The sequence below is a fragment of the Chinchilla lanigera genome, unplaced genomic scaffold (assembly GCF_000276665.1).
Source record: "Chinchilla lanigera isolate Chin_1 unplaced genomic scaffold, ChiLan1.0 scaffold00035, whole genome shotgun sequence".
In the NCBI taxonomy this organism is placed as follows: domain Eukaryota; kingdom Metazoa; phylum Chordata; class Mammalia; order Rodentia; family Chinchillidae; genus Chinchilla; species Chinchilla lanigera.
In genome coordinates, this window is record NW_004955436.1 from 15,790,263 (window position 1) to 15,808,676 (window position 18,414).

Here is an 18,414-nt window from a genome sequence, read left to right on the forward strand (position 1 = left end):
CATTGCGCCTGCAGTCGTCAGGGATCAGTGTAAATAGGCCTAAGTTTCAAAACATTTGCTAGAGAATATAGGTCTAAAATCAGACATGTAATGACTCACTCAACTATAGAGAATGTAACAGGAAAAGCCTGAGCAAGGAGACAAGTAGAGTGTGATCACCAGTTATACAACAATCAGATTAAGGTTAGGCCATACCATTGAAGTTCTGATGGGAAAAATGATCAAGATGTGATATACAAATGTACCAATTCCTCAAGATAAATGTAATTATTCTCTATCACAAACAATGCACTAAGAAAAAGATATTTAGATTTGAGAGACAGTAGGGAGCCAATAATATTTAAGTAAACGACATAGCCCAACATGTAAGTATTTGGTTCCCCTGATAGTTTTCATAAGTAACTACTGAAACTAGTTGAACTTGTAAGTTAAGTATCTTGAAGATTATAACCATCTTGCAATATTGGAAAAAATGAATTAACACTGCAACATACGAGACTAATATTCTCCACAGGTAAAAAAAAAATATGTTCCAGACTATTCCTTTAAATCATGATTTAAATGCTCTTGATTTCCACTAAATCTAGAAGGGAGATTGTGAAATAAGACTTTTTAATCTGAGAAGGTGAAGGCTGGCTGAGTCTATGAATGCATAAATGGGATCAATTTTATCTTTACGGCTTATAAAGACCATTTTGCATACATTACTTCATTTGCCCTTCACAACCTTTTGTGTGATAAACTGAGCAGATATTTTTATCTCAAGTTTTTAGATGAGGCACTGAAATGCCAAAGTTAAGTGGTTGCCAAGTCACATAGCAATCTGAACCAGGAATCTAAATTCTTGTCATCTGCAATACATAAAAATGGATTCTGTTTTCAAAATTCCGAACGTAAGCACAAACTGGGTACATATAAAAACGTGATAGTTTACTTAAAATAATGTAAGAAGTACCATTTTTTTCTAGATATGGAGATTATGGTAAGAGAATAACAAAGTGACTGCCAAAAATATTTGAATATGAAGTCCATAACTTTCATATTTAAAAAGTGGCTCTGAATAAATGGCCTTATCTCTCTACCAGTTTTCAATCAGTAAAATACAGAGATCCCCAAAGTTCTTCTACTTATGGGATTTTATGGTCTACTACGTTTATAACACTCATTATTTCAAGAGCTAGTTGCTTTTGACAACACTTATCAAGTTTGTGTTGTACTACACAAAACGTGGCAGTCAGAATATAGGATTAGTGCTATAGCTTGGATCTGGACTCTTGCTCAAAGGTCCATGTGTTTCAAGCTTGGCTCTTAATGCACACTAGTGGGAGGTTTCTGAGTTTTGGGTGTGTGCCCTTTCAGAAGAACGTGGAACCTGGTCTCTGCTTTCTCTCCCACTTCCTGGCCACACGGTGAGTGGTTTTGTTCTGCTACCATGATGTGCCACTCCACAGAAAGCAATGGGCTCAACTGGTCCTGGGCTGAAACCTACACAGCTGCGAGTTGAAATGAACCGCCACCCCACCCTTTTTTTGCATGTTTGGTTATTTTAGGTACTTGTTATCATGATAGAAAGCTGAGCAACATAACTAATGAATGAATGTTACAGTAGCTGAATGAAGCTGTTATCTCTATGGTTGAGAAACAGCTCAAGGGTCTGTCATGTCCTGGTACACTGGGAGGAGAATATTATAGATTCTATCATATTCTCAAAGAGAAGTTCAGCTTGCAAAACCTTAGTAACTACTGTTTAGATAAATGAATAAGTCATAGGAGAAAAATTTGAGCAAGCAACTCTGGACATCCGTGATTACCACCCTAAGAGTAACTGTGCTTTTCCTTAAGTTAGTCCACTACACTTCTCTCTGAGATAAAAGGCTAGACCAAGTGGGCACCATTCTTACTCATCACGGTCTTCACTGTATTTCTGTGTGTGAATGTAAGTCCAGCAGGCTTTCTCTCCCTTTAAAATGGGAAATGTAAGGGGCTGGGGATATAGCTCAGTGGCATAAGAGCTTGCCTGGCAAGCCTGAGGTCATGAGTTCGATTCCTGGTACCAAAAATAAATAAATAAATAAATAAATAAATAAATAAAATGGGAAATGAGAAATTTCATGATAATGTCTTTTTAAATAAAGACAAGTACTTTAGGGCAGCATTTCCATGTGCTCATATCTGATGGTGGGAAGTGGACCTATGCCAACATTAACCCCCTAGAATACCATCACTTTTCACATGCTGCTTCCATCTCAACTAAGTGGCACTATTCCCTTGGGCTATCCAGAGAATTCAGTGTATATATGGGTTGTGAGCTGTGTTCCTCTAAAATTCACATGCCGAAATCCTAACTCCTCATACTACAGAAGGTGACTGTATCAGAAGACTAGGGCTTTATGACATAATGAAGTTAAGATGAAGTCAGTAGGGTAGGCTCTAATCCAAAATGAGTAGCGTCCTTATAGGAAGGGGAAATGAACTAACCCAGAAGACCATGTGTACACTGAAAGAAAAGACAGCCGAGGGGAGAGGCCTCAGAAAGAAAAGGCAAGAATGTTGATGCCTTGAGCTCAGACTTTACCCTACAGCACGGCGAGGATACGCACGATGTTGTTTAAGCCATCAGTCTACTGTACTTTGTTGTTGCAGCCATAGAATACTCCAGAGGGCTGTGTGAAGTTCCTACTACTCTATGAATTTAGCAATAAACATTTGCAGTTAAAATGCTTAATCGACCAGCTATTTTGCTAAATTTACTACAGAAACTGTCTCCCTTGAGGTTTTAAAAAATAGGGAGCAAATTAATGATGGGTTAATGCTAATAGTAATATTTTATTCTAGAATAAAAATCTGTATTAAAGTGAAATGCATGAAATGATACCTGACAGAAATGTAGTAAATGCCACCATATTCATCATGGTAACAAAGATTCACACTTCATTGAGTTTCTCAGGGGCCCTCTAGTACACAATTGCCATTTTATTATTTTAAAAAAGACTTCATAATATTTGTAAACATTATAACAGAAAAGATTTTTTTAATGCGAGAGTAAAATTTTAGACAAAACATCTCTAAAGCTATCATCATTTATTTCTTATACAAAACCAATCAACTGCTAGATATGTAAACATTTATAAACTATCATCTATTTTCTTTCTCTTTAAATAAAAGGCTGATACATACAAATTTTCATATACTGTAGCTAGTTAACAGAAAATATCTTTTAGAGTCTTAGAGAAAAATAACAGTCCTAATTTTCTTATTTCATTTTTGCATACTTTAAAACTCTACCAGAAGAATGAATAATTGCTAATGTTTCAGAAATGTCAGCCCACGGCAAGTCTTTCTAGAACTGATTAGTTCACAAATAGGTTGTCATAATAGTAAAGGCCAAATTAAAGGCAGATGAGTTATGCTGGAAGTTGAGAGTGCTCTTTATATAACAGGGAGCACCTAATTCAATTGCAAATACTAGGATGGCCTGTAGCATACATTATTTAAAATACCATATGAACACATTAACCATCATGGCAATAAATATAGTTAATATTGAAAGACAAATGAAATCTTATTCATTGCCATTCAAATCTCTCTTAATCTGTTGCACCAAAATTGAAGAGCACAATATTATGAGCTCATAAATTATTTCAACTCATAATGATAAACACAAAATTTTTCTTCTTAAAAAAGGCAATAGTGCTAGGCGTGGTGGTGCATGCCTATAATCCCAGCACTTGGGAGGCTGAGGCAGGGGGATCACTGCAAGTTAGAAGCCAGCCTAAGCTACAAAGTGAGTTTGAGGCCAGCCTGACCTGCATAGCGAGACCCTGTCCTAAAGAGACCAAAAAAATAAAAATAAAAATAAAAATAATAAAAAAATAGTGTAAGACATTAAGGAATAAGGGAAAGAAAATAAGAAATGGTTGTGTTAGATTTCTCTAGCTTCTTGACAAATAATACTACAAACCTGAAAGCCTTTGGCATGTGAAGCAAACCCTTAAAATAATACTTGCATATTCTTTTTTCTTCTATTGTTTATGAAGAGTTCCTATGGTTTGAAAAGTCATTTATTTTCAACAATTTCATATTTCCAGTGGGAAAAGCATGTTTTAAGAAGTTCACTCCGCATTTTCTATCACTAACGTCTTATTCAGTGATTGTAAATTAAAGGAAAAAACTCACGTGTCGTATACATTGAGCAGCCAGTTGAGACACATGTCCACACAGAGCGGGACGTTGACCAGGTCCTTATGCATTTGCTCCAGCCCGTCATAGGTTGTTGTCAGGCAGTTGATAATGTCTGGGACACTTAACAGCTGGTCATTTTGGTTCAGCTTGTGCTGCTTGAAAACTTCATTTGTTGTATTCAGCTCTAAGAGATCCACTACTCAGGTGAGAAAAAGGATTACGTACTGTCAGTGAACTGCACAGCAACATGGAAACAAAGCATTTCTAGTCCTAAGAGCTTGACTTAATTTCCCCAGTGAAAATAAATTAGCCTTTTCAGTTAACTTTAATGTTTAAAGAAAACAGCACTTTCATTCCTTGATTCCTAACCTCTTACCCACATTTCCGTGCATCTGAATTTGAACTCTAGCTTTCAGTTAGACTTCAAATTCAGAAGCATATATTAATCTAGATGGGATGTCATGTGATAGTTTGATACAGTATAAAATGCATAATGTTTAAGTCAGGTTAAACAGACCTATCTTCTCAAACATTGATCATTTCTTTACAGTGAAATCATTCCTAGTCCTTCCTTGTAGCTTTTTGAAATGTGCAATACATTGTTGTTTTCTATAGTCACCCTACTGTGCAACAGCTCACCAGAACTTCCTGTTCCCCAGCAAAATAACTTAGCACCACTGGTCACCCAGCCTTCATCTGACCACCAAGCCGATCATCTGTAAACAGAGCTGTTTAACATCACCTAATGACACACAAAATTCACTGAAGGATGCCCAGCTAAGAAAACAGGTTCAACAGAAAAATAATACTTCTCCACTGCACCTTAGTCAACCTGATCCATAAGGCTGCCACAATCTGGCCACGTCTGGTTTGCTTCTCATGACATGCACATACATGGCTTCTCATGACACACAGCTTTGCCTACACATAGTTTCTCATGACACACAGCTAATGAGGATGCTTAGACGTTCACAGGACATTGGTCTGCACTTATTTATCTGCTCCAGTCTTTATTCCTCATGTGTAAAACACCTATGGTGAGCACTGCTCTACTAGAGCATGTAGGGTACACAGAGAGCCCCCTCTCTCAAAGACATCCTGATAATACCACTAAAAGTGTCCTAAGAGAAAAAGCACAAATTGCGACGGCTCATACAGGATGAATATCCTTGTTGGAGATGCTTGGCACTAGCCGTTTTAGATTTTGGAATTTTTTCTATTTTGGAATATTTGCATATATGTGATGAGAGCTCAAGTCTAAACATAAAGTTCTTTGTGTTTCATATTTCCCTGGTAGCCTGAAGGTAATTTTTATACACTGTTTTGGTGCATCTGTATTTTGATTGTGATGCATCAGAAAAGGTCAGGAATGGAATTTTCCACTTGGGCTGTCATGCCAATGCTTACGAAGTTCCAGGTGGGGGTGCATTTGGATTTGGGATTATTGGATTGGAGGTGTTCAGTGGGCAAACAACTGGAAAAGCCTCCCCAAGGATGTGAAATGGACAGTGAAAAGTAGGTAAGATACAAGGGATGCGTGGGAAGCAGCTTGAGAAAAACAATCTAAGCAAGTCCAAAGGCCCTAGGGGATGTGCAGCATAGACTACATGTGTGACTTTGGCCTGGTGGCGTGTGGTTATGGAAGGGCAGATACACGGAGAGCCCAGGCCAGTCACCCACAGCCTCAGGGAGGCGTGCAGGTCCAGAGGTGTCTATACACACACAAATGCAAAAACCTTTGTTTTTAAAAATCAACTCTGAGTCATTTATTAGTTAATTAAAAATAAGGAAATGAAATAGATTATCAAATTGCAATATATCTATATATTTATTGAGTGTGGAAATGATCCTTCCAAATCTAAACACAGTGGGCATGAAAAGTTACGGAAGCCACATTAATTTAAGGTCTGCTCATGGAAAACTGTTCTATAGAACTTGTTCTCTATCTTCATATTTCACATTTTACCATTTCTAAAAAAAGTCAGTGGAGCTGAGAATGCCTAACTACTTTTTCTATGCCTGATGCAAAAACCATTCCCTCAAAAAATATGACGTTTTGACAGTTATCTAAAATGAACAAACAGCTTCCTTTGAATTTACTTTTTACCCAACAAGCAAGTAACCACTAATTTTGAATTTTTAAGGACATTCATGAAATGTGTCCATGCTGGTTTCTTAAAGAGCATAGGATTATTGATTTTTAAGTTATCTATAATGGAAAAGAGCTGCTAGAAAATTACACAGATTAAAGTGATTTCTGAAGCTACTCGAAAGGAAGACAGTTTTTAAAGAAAAGACAGAAATTTCAAGGTAAAACATGCAAGTCTGGATAACAGCAATTCATTTCCGTCAGATGTCAAAGATATTATTGGTAAACTGAAGCTGATAATAAAAATAACTTATGCAAGCTTCACATGAGTGAAAGACGGTGTCAGAAAAAAAACTAAGAAAGAATCTCCTGCAATTTTCATTGTCATTTTTACCCTTAGCACCATACATTATTTTCAGTTAGAAAGATCTGGGTAGCAGTAAGGAAATTTATTCTCCACTGTGCCTGACAGAGGGCAAACACTGAATAAAGGACAGTAGCTACAGAACTACAATTCTCCACAGATACAAAGAAATATACTCAAATACTGCCAAAGTACTCCAAGTTTTCTGAATTCCAGTGGTAATCATGCTGGCAGCACAGCTCTGCTATTGGATCCCCGCATGGTATAAAATGACAAAAGCCCAAATTTCAAAAACACCATTGTCTGGATCACATTGTCCTTTACTTCTTTCAGGAAAGTCTCCCTTGTTGTACAGAGTGTAGCTGTGACAGTAACTTGCCACATCCCACAGACCATCATGTCTTCAATTTCCAGTGATTTACTCTGACACTTTGCCTTAGTGCCTGAGCCAAGCATGCATCTTCAGGTACTTTTAAAGAACTGACTGCATTTAAATCACAGAAAATTATCATTTTCTCTTTTCAAAGGGAGACAAATGACAGCTCAGTCATGCAGTAAATGAAACAAACAGCAGAATCATTTTCTCAGCAACTTTTAGACTTTTCCTGAATCCCACATATGAGGCACAGGTGATCAGATGGAAATGCATCATCGTTCGCCTGCCCTGCCAAGAATGAACACTCGTTAGCACCTGGCTGTGGACTCAGCGCACTTCCTTCTTTGTCTTTCCCTTGGGCATCAAAACACAGGCGGTGCTCTAGGTTTCATACTTGGCCTTGTGCTCGGTTCTCCGCTACTACCACTGGGCAGCATCGGCTTCAATCATTTCTCATCTGAAGCAACTACTCATCCTCTATTCCTTCCCTTCTGCCCTCCAGTCTGCCTTAGATAGTATCAAAAGCATGCATGCTCATCTTGGCCCTATTGCCCAAATCACACAAAACAGGAAATGGTTGTATAGCTATCCACTCTATAAACAAAAGTATCCGAGCATTAAATACAACACCATAAGAGCTTCAGGAACCAGAAAAGGTCTCAGGACAGATATGACCTTCAAATTCACCAAAGCTGAATTTAAGGAAATTTCTGGATATTGGAAAAACAGCTAAGCCACTCCATTCAGACCCCATTACTTGATGTTTTCCTGATTAATAGGAAATTTCTATGTGGCTTTATGGCCTGTTACTCCAGGAAACTAGCCTTCATTGTAAAGGGACAGGGCTTCCCTTTGCTTCTCTGGTGTCCCTATCATCAAAAGTTCTTAAAGAATATAACACATACATACACAACGGACAGTAGCTGCATATGGTTTGAAGTACATAAAGGACAGTAGCTGTATACACACACGCATGTATACGATTTGAAGAAAAATAGCAGCACTCAAACCAAGGGTGGGGCACCCTTAATCCTAGCACTGCACCAGGAGTCAATCCCAGCATCACATCCTTGATCCCAGCATCATGCACCCTAGGTCCAGCCACCTTTGAAAAGCCCCACCTATGACTAACTACATGAGGATTTGGGGGGACATCTAAATACAAATGACAACACACTACTAAAGAGAAAGAATGTTACTCACATCACAGAAGAGCCTTAGAAAACCCTCCTTAACTATGCCTCTTTACAATCACAGCCATAATTGCTAACCTTTGTACTTTACTTTCAGTTCTTCAACGTATATGCACATACCTAAACAGGACAGCATTTAGGTCTGCATGCCTTTTAACTATTCACAAACAGAAGCAAAGTACAAACTTCTTCTGCCACTTGATTTTCTTCCTTAACTTTATAGCTCTAATGTTCACCATGTTATGCTGACTGTTAGTTCATATATCTTGCTGTTGTATCATATCACGCTTATGAATATGTCAAAATCAAACAAATTTTACTATTAGAAATATGCTACTATAAATCCTACACTGGTGCATTCTTATATAACCCTCAAACTCAAATCATTTGCTCAGTATGTTCTAAGTTATATGAGGTCCTAAGTGGGAGAAACACAGATTCATCCCTCTCATAAAAGCTTAATTCATTCTGGAGAGACAGACAATAAATAACTACATGAACAGAGTACTAAAAATTCTGACTCTGACACTGTGCCTTAGTACTTCAGCCAAGCATGATGTCAAGTGGCAGCTTGGGGACTTAGGGATCCGATGAGAGGGAGAACCAGGAGTGTTGTATTTTGGAGAGAGAAGCCACAGAGAACCTCATTAAAACCCCGACGGCAGCCAAAGACCCAAAGGAAGCACGCACAGCGGCCACGGAAGAGCACAGGCACGGTGAGGGAGGAGCAGCACCTTCCCAGCAGGAGGAACTGAATACAATGTCTGCCTCTCCAGTCATCAGCCTGAACTGTGCGCGCCCACAGCAGAGCCAGGTGAAGCATGGAACAGAGAGATGGGCCAGGCAGGTCCCCTCCATCTCAGGCAACAGCAATCTGCCGAAAGCAGGAGTGTGTGTCCAGATGAGGCATTCTCTCTCTAAATGGGAGTTCCTTGAGTGCGGGAACCAAAGCACTGCCCCTTGTTTTTTTTCCTGCACCACCTTGGAGGCCAACTAATGAGCCCGTGGTGATAGAGCAGTGGCAGTGCGTTCTTCTCAGGGCAGTAAACTAGGCAGGGATTTTCGGAGTGAGAGCTGACCTTGACCTCAAGCCCTTCTCAAGGGAGACAGAGCACTCCACTAACACAGTGCTGCCACAGCAGGCAAGCATGTGTCACTCGGGTGAGAAGCCATCGTTACAGGCGATCATAAAGTACTGGAAAAATTGGAGGCAGGTGGGAGCTTGTTAATGTTTCTAAAAGAGGTACATTTTTAACAGTATTTGGGAGGAGTAACGGGTACCGACAGATGGGGAGAAAGGGTCAGAGCATTTCAAGTAAACAGAGATGTTGGGAGAGGAAGCAGCGGATTAATCATAAACAGGCAACTTGACAAGCGGCAGACGGGCCCAGGCTGCAGTGCAGAGACAGAGGCCAGTGGCTGTGAGCCTATCATCTCACACACCCAAATCCCATACAACCCAGCACTTCTCCTTGCCTATCACCACTGCTCTCTAGGCAAGGAGTTGGAGGAGTGTCTCTCTGGTTCTGTTCAGGGCTGAGTGAGGTGAAGCAAAGAGCTGTCTCTTCAGGGCTGAGAAGAACCAACAGAAGAAAACACCACACGTAAGAATGTGTTTCTCCACCCACAAGTATTCCTGGAAACGGGCTGTGCTCGCAACGATGCGTCAGCAGGGCCCTGGGGCTGAGTCATTTGTCCTCATTTTATAGCTCATCAGGCCTGGGAAGATCTTCCAGACCTATCAGCTGGAAACTGGACACACAGCTGAGTCTCATTCAAAACTACTGTCGCCATGGACTGGCTGAGCAGATCACACACCCGCTTTGCATGTTCATAATTTATTCCCTATTTTCTCCCTGCTCAGTGTACCACGCACCAGCCACAGTGTGTTGGCTTCAAATTCTTGCACTGGTCATTCTGTAACACTTGCTGCAGCTACTACAAGCTACTAATCATCTTTAGGGCTCTGTGGATCCAGAGTCAAGGTCACCTCATTCTTCCTTTCATTGTATTTCTGCAAGTGTTTTTCAGTCCTGTAGACCTGTCTTCCACACAAAAGATTGTCTTGAATTATTATTTAAAGCTTTGCCTTGCTTTGTTTTCTCTAGATGATCACACACATCTCTTTGTTCAACTTCCCTCGTACAGGTAGCTTAAAATTTACTGCTGCTTTCAACTGACTTTTAAGGAGCAGAATTTTCAACCCTAGCGTATCATTTTTCTAAGGGTAATTATTAAGGCTTCACTAAGCTGCCTCAGCATACAACAACTTTTAATAAAATGGAGCAAATAAGAATACTGGGAACTTTTAAAACTACCCTATCTTAGAAGTAGAGGCAAATGCCATCATCCATATTAAATATCTAACAAGGACTATTGGTTCTCTGAGTAAATCAATGACTAACACTACAAGCACAAATAGAACCTAGAGAGCTTAAAGCTATTCTCCATTATAAACATTTATATTTTTACTTACTTTTACATTATTTACAGGAAGAAATAATCCTTTGGCAAAATGACTATCACAAAATATCACTCTGAACACACACTCTCTACAGGAAAAATTCACTGGTAATAGTAAATGTCTCAAGACATATTTAAAAGAAAACAGAGGTTTTTCTCTAATTTTCTGGGGTGCCTGTTCAATGTGGATGAGAAATGTGATTGTTTAGTGTTCCCTTATTGTATGATTTTATCGAGCAAAATGTGTGGAACATTGTACTTGTAAATGAATACAAAGTACTAAGAAGGCAATGACCTACTACTTAGATTCCTTGATTTAATCTTTTTAAATTAGGTGACAGCACACTGTTTGCAAAAGCTTTCTATGTCACTCCTGTGTTTTGGTTAATTTTACTCTCCAATTAGAGTGGCATCCATTCATTTGTTTCACTACTGCATGCTGATGGGGCAAATAACAAAGCACTTACAGAACCATAGCCGACCCCTGGAGCAGAGTACACTGAAAATCAGGTTAACTCCACAAATGCATCATTCTCTTCATTTAGCTTTGTCTTTAAAAAGAAAAAAGCAATCTAAAGAATAGAGTGATTAACTTTGGTAGAATAACTCACGGCATAGTGCTTTTTGTAGTCTTCGGATTTTGATTGCTGTGCGGTAGGCAGAGAAACGCACATTATTCAGGTCAGCTGAAATGGAAAAAGGAACAATTTAAACAGCATGCTTATTATTTAACTTGTATTAAATGCCAAGTATGTATTTGCTTACTTTGGATGATGGAAAAATACCATGTCTGTCCTCAGTAAAAAGCCTTCTCCTAATTTTACCACGTTTATTTTTGCAAATAATTAAGTGATCACTAGCACCATGTTGCAATCCATTTCAAAGTAGTACTACGCAAAAAATTTTAAGAAAGCATTTTCAAATAGGTGACCATGCTGAAAACCTGAAGCATGGTCTGTTGGTGTGCTGAGTTCTTTGAATCACAGGACACTGGAAGGCAAAGGGCTTTAAAGCAAGGTCATTCTGACTTTCTTCTGCCCTCCTGTCTTCACCCCTTCTTCTCCCCTAAAGCAAATCAAAGCAACCAGAATTCCTCTTCCTCAAAGCAACTCATAAAATCTAGAACTACTCTTTTCCAAAGCCAGCCATAAAATCTTGAAAAGGCACTCTCTGACCTTCCCCTTTGTTTCTCGAAGACCCTCATGTGACAGGGATACTGACTGCCACACAGAGAGACTAAAAAGAATCTGGACAGAAAGACTCGCGCAGCTTGCTCTTCAGTCTAATATCATTAGATCCGACCCTCTGTCAATTCCTCATGCAACCTGAACAGAAAACCAGACTATTTCCCCCTGGGTCTTTATTTCTGAAGATTCCCATGTTCCATGAAACTCTGAGTAAGCTCATTGTGCCTTTCTCTAGTCAACCTGTCTTGTGTTGCAGCACAATCACTTGTGACCCTTAGGATGGATGAGGTATGGAATCACACTTTCTGCCCATTTATAGGAAAAAGAAGACGAGGAAAAGAAGACATAGCTATTATCACAGCCAAATCAATTCCTTCTCTATACTAGAGGGGACTGTCCTCCTCCAGGGCATTTTTCCAAGGACAATTAGTTTTCTGTAACCACGCTATTCATCACCGTGGCTCATGAAGATGGTCCATGCTGTGCTCCCTTCATCCTGACCTGTTTGCTTCATTTGCCCTGTAGTAGACCTGATTAAGATGATCAAGGTTATGATCTTTTTTTTTTTTTTTTTTTTTTTTTCCTCCGGTACCAGGAACCGAACTCACGACCTTGCGCTTGCCAGGCAGGCGCTTTTGCCGCTGAGCTAAATCCCCAGCCCCAAGATTATGATCTTGAAAACAACACATATTGTGATTTCCTCCTCTGTGCCTCAAACATGGAGGAGGATCAGAGCCAGGAGAGTCAGAAGAAAACTTGCAAATCATCAAAATCCATCACCTCACCCTACAAACTACAGAAAGCAGTGGTTTTCCTTGCTTGTTAGTCTTCTGCAACACCTTCTCTTACCCAAATAAAAGGTTACGCAGAAGAAAGCCCTATGTTTAAGGCACAGAAAACATGCGTGCCTCTCGCGGAAAAGGGAATGGGAGGCTTCATGCTGCTTTCTCCCTCCCTCGTTACTGGGAGAAAAACGAAAAAACACCACTGGATCAACCTGATGGAAGCAGACTAAGCAACTGGCGGAAAGTAACAGTCTTCTAGAAATTCAAGCAAGAACAGGATCCTCACCTACAGCGTTTTCTTGCGTTTTTATATTAAAATGAATCTGGCTTTTCATGAGCTAAGCAAAAATGAAATTAGGTTCACTAAACTGATTTACAAAATTTCGAAGCAGGAAAAGCTAAAAACAAAATTAAGGCAGTGGACAGAAGTTACATTGTTAATGCATACTTTTCTCAAAGCTGAAATTTAAGATGACTCAGTCTGGGAGATGTCATGCCTACAGTTCCATTCCTCCTGGCGAAAGAACTCTCTTTGGCTCCCACCCCTCCAAAACACACATCCTCTTAAAGAGAAAGGTGAAACCTGTGCCCTGTGTCACCCCTGGAGTCAGGGCTGTTAAATGTCAATGACCTGATCTTCTCGAGGTAAGATGTCACAGAAGAAAAGCTGGTGACTAGTTTCCTTTTAAGAATACGCAGTTCTCAGTTGTTTGGTTAATCTGTTCCTAGTCGATAAAATAACACTCACCAAGGGATTGAAAGAGTTCGGTCATCTTAGGGTGATCCCAACAGGTTGTCTGAGTTTGATGACTGAAAAAAAAAAAAGTAAAGTTTTAAAAACAAACAGGAGACCACAAAATATAGGCCACACAGGAAATACTCAGATGGATTTTTTTTTCAAAAGTTTCAAGATACATACAAAATTGTCACCATATGGATCATTCAGGACCCAGTGCCTAATTATTACTTAATACTGGAAACAACAATAATGCACTTTGTTTGAGCAACCCTATCATGACAGGACAGATGAAAATTTGATTTACCTGTTATGAAAAGAATTGAAACTAAATATTAAAATCTGGACATAAAGAGTGACTGCCAGGGACACTTGGGGGCCAGGATAGATATGGTCAAATCCATAAAGGTGTCAGAATAAATCCACTCTCAAGACAAAGTCTCAGACAGTAGCAATGCTGTGAAGATTGGTTATCATCTAGCAATCCTAACAGAATTGGCAGAGACCACAGAAATGAAGAATTTGGGGCTGGGGATTTAGCTCAGCGGCAAAGCGCCTGCCTGGCAAGCGCAAGGTCGTGAGTTCAGTTCCCGGTACCGGAGAAAAACCAAAAAAAAAAAAAAAAGAAATGAAGAATTTAAGTCTGAATAATGTCACAACCTCATGACCCATGAAGCTCTTCTCTAACACGCACTCCCTCCTTCCTTAATGCAGATTTGCTCTCCCCGTTCTTCCTGTGTGTCAGGGGCCCCTACTCCTTCTCTCTCGTACATTGGATTCTACCTCTGTCTTCTCGGCTTCCTGTAATAATCAGGAATATTATTTGCATATGTATTGAGCTATTTTGTTTATGATCTTTATTACTTACTCTCAAAGCAAGTTTCTATTACTTTTTTTCTGAAAATTTCAAAACTAATGCACATATTAGTTGGAAGTCACTGGGGACAAAGATGAGGGTAAAACAGATAAATGTAGTGCTTAAAATTGTGAGTGTGTGTGTGTGTGTGTATAGTAGCTCATAACTTTGATGGGTTAGTGGCCTTATATTTAAAAATAGTTCACTGCCCCTTATCTAGGTCAGAATAGATAGGGTAATAACATTTAATCGTACTCAAAAGACTTCTCAGACAATACTAAGTTCTTACAAAACTGTTTCGTAAGCTTCATGAAACAGCATAGTACACAAGACAGCTGCTATTAAAATATTCATAAGACAAATTTAGGAGAAATTGTTTTAAAACCTATGTAATATGTCAAAAAGTAGGACATGTCCCTTGGAAAAACACATAATCGTTTTTATATATGTATTACAGATAACAGAACCCACAAATAATTCATAATTCACTTTGAGAAGTATATAAAGTTTATATTTGAACTTGAGCATGTAAAATCTTCTGGCAATTCCAAAACCTCAAGCAAAATAATATACAATGACTCTATAATGGGAAGATCTGTTTCAGGATGAGTTAGAAAAACTGTCTGACTCTCCCTTATCTGGTTCTTGACCCTAATCAGAGGGAAAAGGATTTCCACTTGACCTGAACACCAACAAAACCATCCACGCTTTCACTATCTATGTTGTTCCAAAGAACATTGGTCAAGTACTCAGTTGTCAGCTCTAAATTCTTCCTGTTGATAGTGTGGCCAAGAACTTGGCAGAAATGCAGAATCACGAGAAAGAATACCCTCCCTAATACCAGTAAGAATGAAGGTACAATTTGCTGAAAATCTAGTATGATTTCAGTACATCATCATGGGTCCCTACACTTAGCCTACAAAGCCTGAGCCTACTTAGCCTCAGTTGATCTCGTCTTTGGAGTAAGTTCAGTCCCTATGCCAAGACTACTGTCCAAAGACAGGCATCCCCTCATGATAGAACAAACCAGGGCTTGAGGATCAACCTAAAGCTTTTTAGAAATGCAGAGCCAGAGTTTATACTTAAACGACACAGACAAGGATGCTTTCTCAAGAATCACAGATGTGGAGCTTTACCCCACACAACCCCTATTTGACCATAAGAGGAAAGTGCCACTATTCAGTCAGGCAGAGGATGAGAATCCAGCCCGCTGCTAATGGCTGTCTTTAGTGCAACTGTGATGTCTTGGAGCGGAGGGAACACACACATTTGGCAAACAGATGGAGGGAGGGAAACGGCATCTCCTTTGTGAATTCAATACCAGTTGATTCATTAGGCAGAACTGCCAACGCTGAAAATAAATACAGCCTCTGGTTACAAAAGTAAAATTGCAGCTTACCAAACAACAGTAAAATAAAGCAGGAGATGCAATGTGCTATTGAATTTTCTTTCTTTCTTTCTATTTAGGTGGGAAGAAGGGTTAGGACAAAATATACAATGAACCAAAAGGCTCAAAGTATTTGAACAGCTGCAGGTGGCTCGGCAACAAATGCTTCCAGTTCTCCCAGTACAGTCAACCAAAATGGTATCAAAGTACCCCCCAAATCAGTTTAGCTTCAAGCTACTCACAAATATGAATGGGAAGTAAAACTTAATACTATGTAGCACAATGAACTGTCATATAAAATTACCACTGGGTTCCTAAAATCTTCTTTTCAAGAAGTCATTAGACATAGGAATCTGTCTGAGAAAACAATGAAAAACTGAAAATGTAACAAAGTAGCAAGTAACAGTTGAGTCCAAAGCAATAAGGAGAATTTGGGACATCTATGCAGGGTGCCAGGCCCCCCTGCAGTTGTGCTTATGTAAGGAGGCTTTGGAAGGGGGAAAGTTAGTGTGTACCCTATAAAGCTTAAATTATCTCTGTGCTATTTTAAATTCTGCAAACTCAAGACAACTGATCATAATGCATGGCTTTTGTCCATAGAAATGGAAATCGCATCCCATGGAACGCAGCTATTATTGACCCAGGGATATTGACTACTTTGTCAGCTTTGCACCTATAAATAAATTCATCTTAGTATCCCTTCTCTGACCATAAAGGCGAGGCACTTAGTCTTCTCCTTGGAGACTGCTACGACTTCTTATTGGTTCTCTTATTAATGAGTTAAATGACATATTTGATACATGCTCTTTTTATACTTGTGTGACAGTAAAGATTTTATCTGTTTTGAAAATTATCCTTCAACAACCAGACAGTCTTTCATTATATTGGACTTTAGACACGAATTACACATTGGTGGGTTGCTATGATTTCTAACAGTGCCCCTTTATATGTGAGCATTCCACGTGAGATAATATGGGGTCTCACACATTCCAGGCATTAACAAAATATTACACCAACAAGATTAATAAATAGTATATGCCTCTACTGGGTTTTATTCAGAATAATGTACTCTGCTAAACCATAGAAAGAACAACATGAATGATATGATATAACAGACAATATGCTAACACACAATTCGTCTTGTATCATAACTAGCCCACTACATGAGGCAATGAACCAAAAGCAAAGTATGTTTATTTTTGACAAATTAGTAAGATACTGATTTCTGAGCAAACATCTGCGCTAGGGAAGATATTTTTTAGACCTATTTGTCCTCATGAGAATAGTCTTATTTTGTCCATGAAATGTGGAAAGATGACTACAAGGCATTCTGCTTCCCCAAAAACTGACACATGGCTGAAAATACTCACTTGTTACTATCTACCCAATTTCATGCTTGAAACTGGATTTTGGAGGCTTGCTATTTATCATTTCAGTCCCGTTATAAATGTAAAGGCATATAAGAGGAAAGGACTAAAGGTGAATGAATTAATTAAAAACACAAATGTGGGAGAAAGCACTAGGTATTTTACTCTGGGGTAAGACAATCAGAAAGAGAAATATTTCTCCCTTGCTGTCAAAGTGAAAGATAACACAGTAGGTCAGGCTGTATAATATTAATTATAGTGATAGACTACTATGCTAGTGTTCAAGTTGTACTCTTTGGGTGGAAAATTCTCCTTTGCTATGTGTAAACACAGTCTACATTATAATGCCGTGATGTGGCTTATGGTGTTATCCTTACTTGACGATAAAGGAACTCTAGCCAAGGGTACTCAGATAATTTATCCAAGGTCATATGCAAGTAGCAGACATGATATCAGAACACACATGTTCTTTCTATAACTCTGAGCCTTGATATGGAAGTATACTTGCAAAATTAAAGCTGTGAAGTGTTTCTTGATGAAGCGACCCAAGTCCGAGCACACAGTCCATCGTCACAATCATTACAAACAACCCCATCTCTCTTGCTTCCTCTCACTCCTCTCAAAACTCAGGCCTGGATCTGCCCAATTACTTGCCTTTTCTGAACCCAAGCAGCTGGAGAATACAACTGGAGAAAACTGCTCAAGAGTCAGCCCATTTTACTTCCAAGGTCTGATTTCAAACCTAAGCTGTCCAAGTGCTGGTAACTGCACTATATTCCTCAATAAACCTGCTTTGCCAAACCCCAAGACACTAATTTCCTACTGCCTTCTTTTTCCCAAACCAAAAGTAAGTTTCCCTCCCTGCTCTAGAATCCTTTGACTTTATTTCATGCTTCACCAAAGAACTAAACACCACTAGCCTAGGATTCCTGCATCTTCCAAAGACCAAATCAGTTAACTCCCCTCTTCCTGCTAGCTGGCCATCCTCTCTCCCTGATTCAGGAGCTGTCACCTTCCTGTCGATGGCCAACTCTTCCCAAGGATTTAAAAACTTTCATGCTGCACGGTCAGCCTTCTCTCAGTAAAGCTGTACTTGAGAATAGTTATAGACCTGCCATGCTTTCTCCCTCTCCCTCAGTCCCTCCCTCTCCCTCATCCTCTCCCTCTCTCTCTTTTCTGTCTCTCTCCATCTCTCTCTTTGCCTCTCTCCCGACCCATCTCAAATCTACATTTTCTACTAGCTACGGATATCACCCCTTTGCTCTCCTTCACAAACAAAATGTACAAAAGAGTGGTGTGCTGTGCGTACTTCCTCATGCCTCATCCATTAATCAAACTGCTTAGACGTGGGTTCTAATCTCTCTCCTCCACTCAAACTGCTCTACCACAATTACCAGTGAGTGCCATGGTACCAAGCCATTCCACTCCT

General features: G+C 39.5%; 1 protein-coding gene across 5 annotated transcripts in view; it reads right to left on the bottom strand.

Annotated features, from left to right (window-relative positions):
• The window catches only part of Utrn (utrophin), a 506,964-nt gene that overhangs the window by 59,847 nt on the left and 428,703 nt on the right, over positions 1 to 18,414 (bottom strand). For all 5 annotated transcript variants that reach the window (XM_005389232.2, XM_005389234.2, XM_005389233.2 and 2 more), the window contains 3 exons: positions 13,388 to 13,449; positions 11,279 to 11,353; positions 4,177 to 4,378 (listed from right to left, as the gene is read on the bottom strand). In XM_005389232.2, the coding sequence (XP_005389289.1) occupies positions 4,177 to 4,378; positions 11,279 to 11,353; positions 13,388 to 13,449 (339 nt within the window). The remainder of the gene's footprint in view (positions 1 to 4,176; positions 4,379 to 11,278; positions 11,354 to 13,387; positions 13,450 to 18,414) is intronic.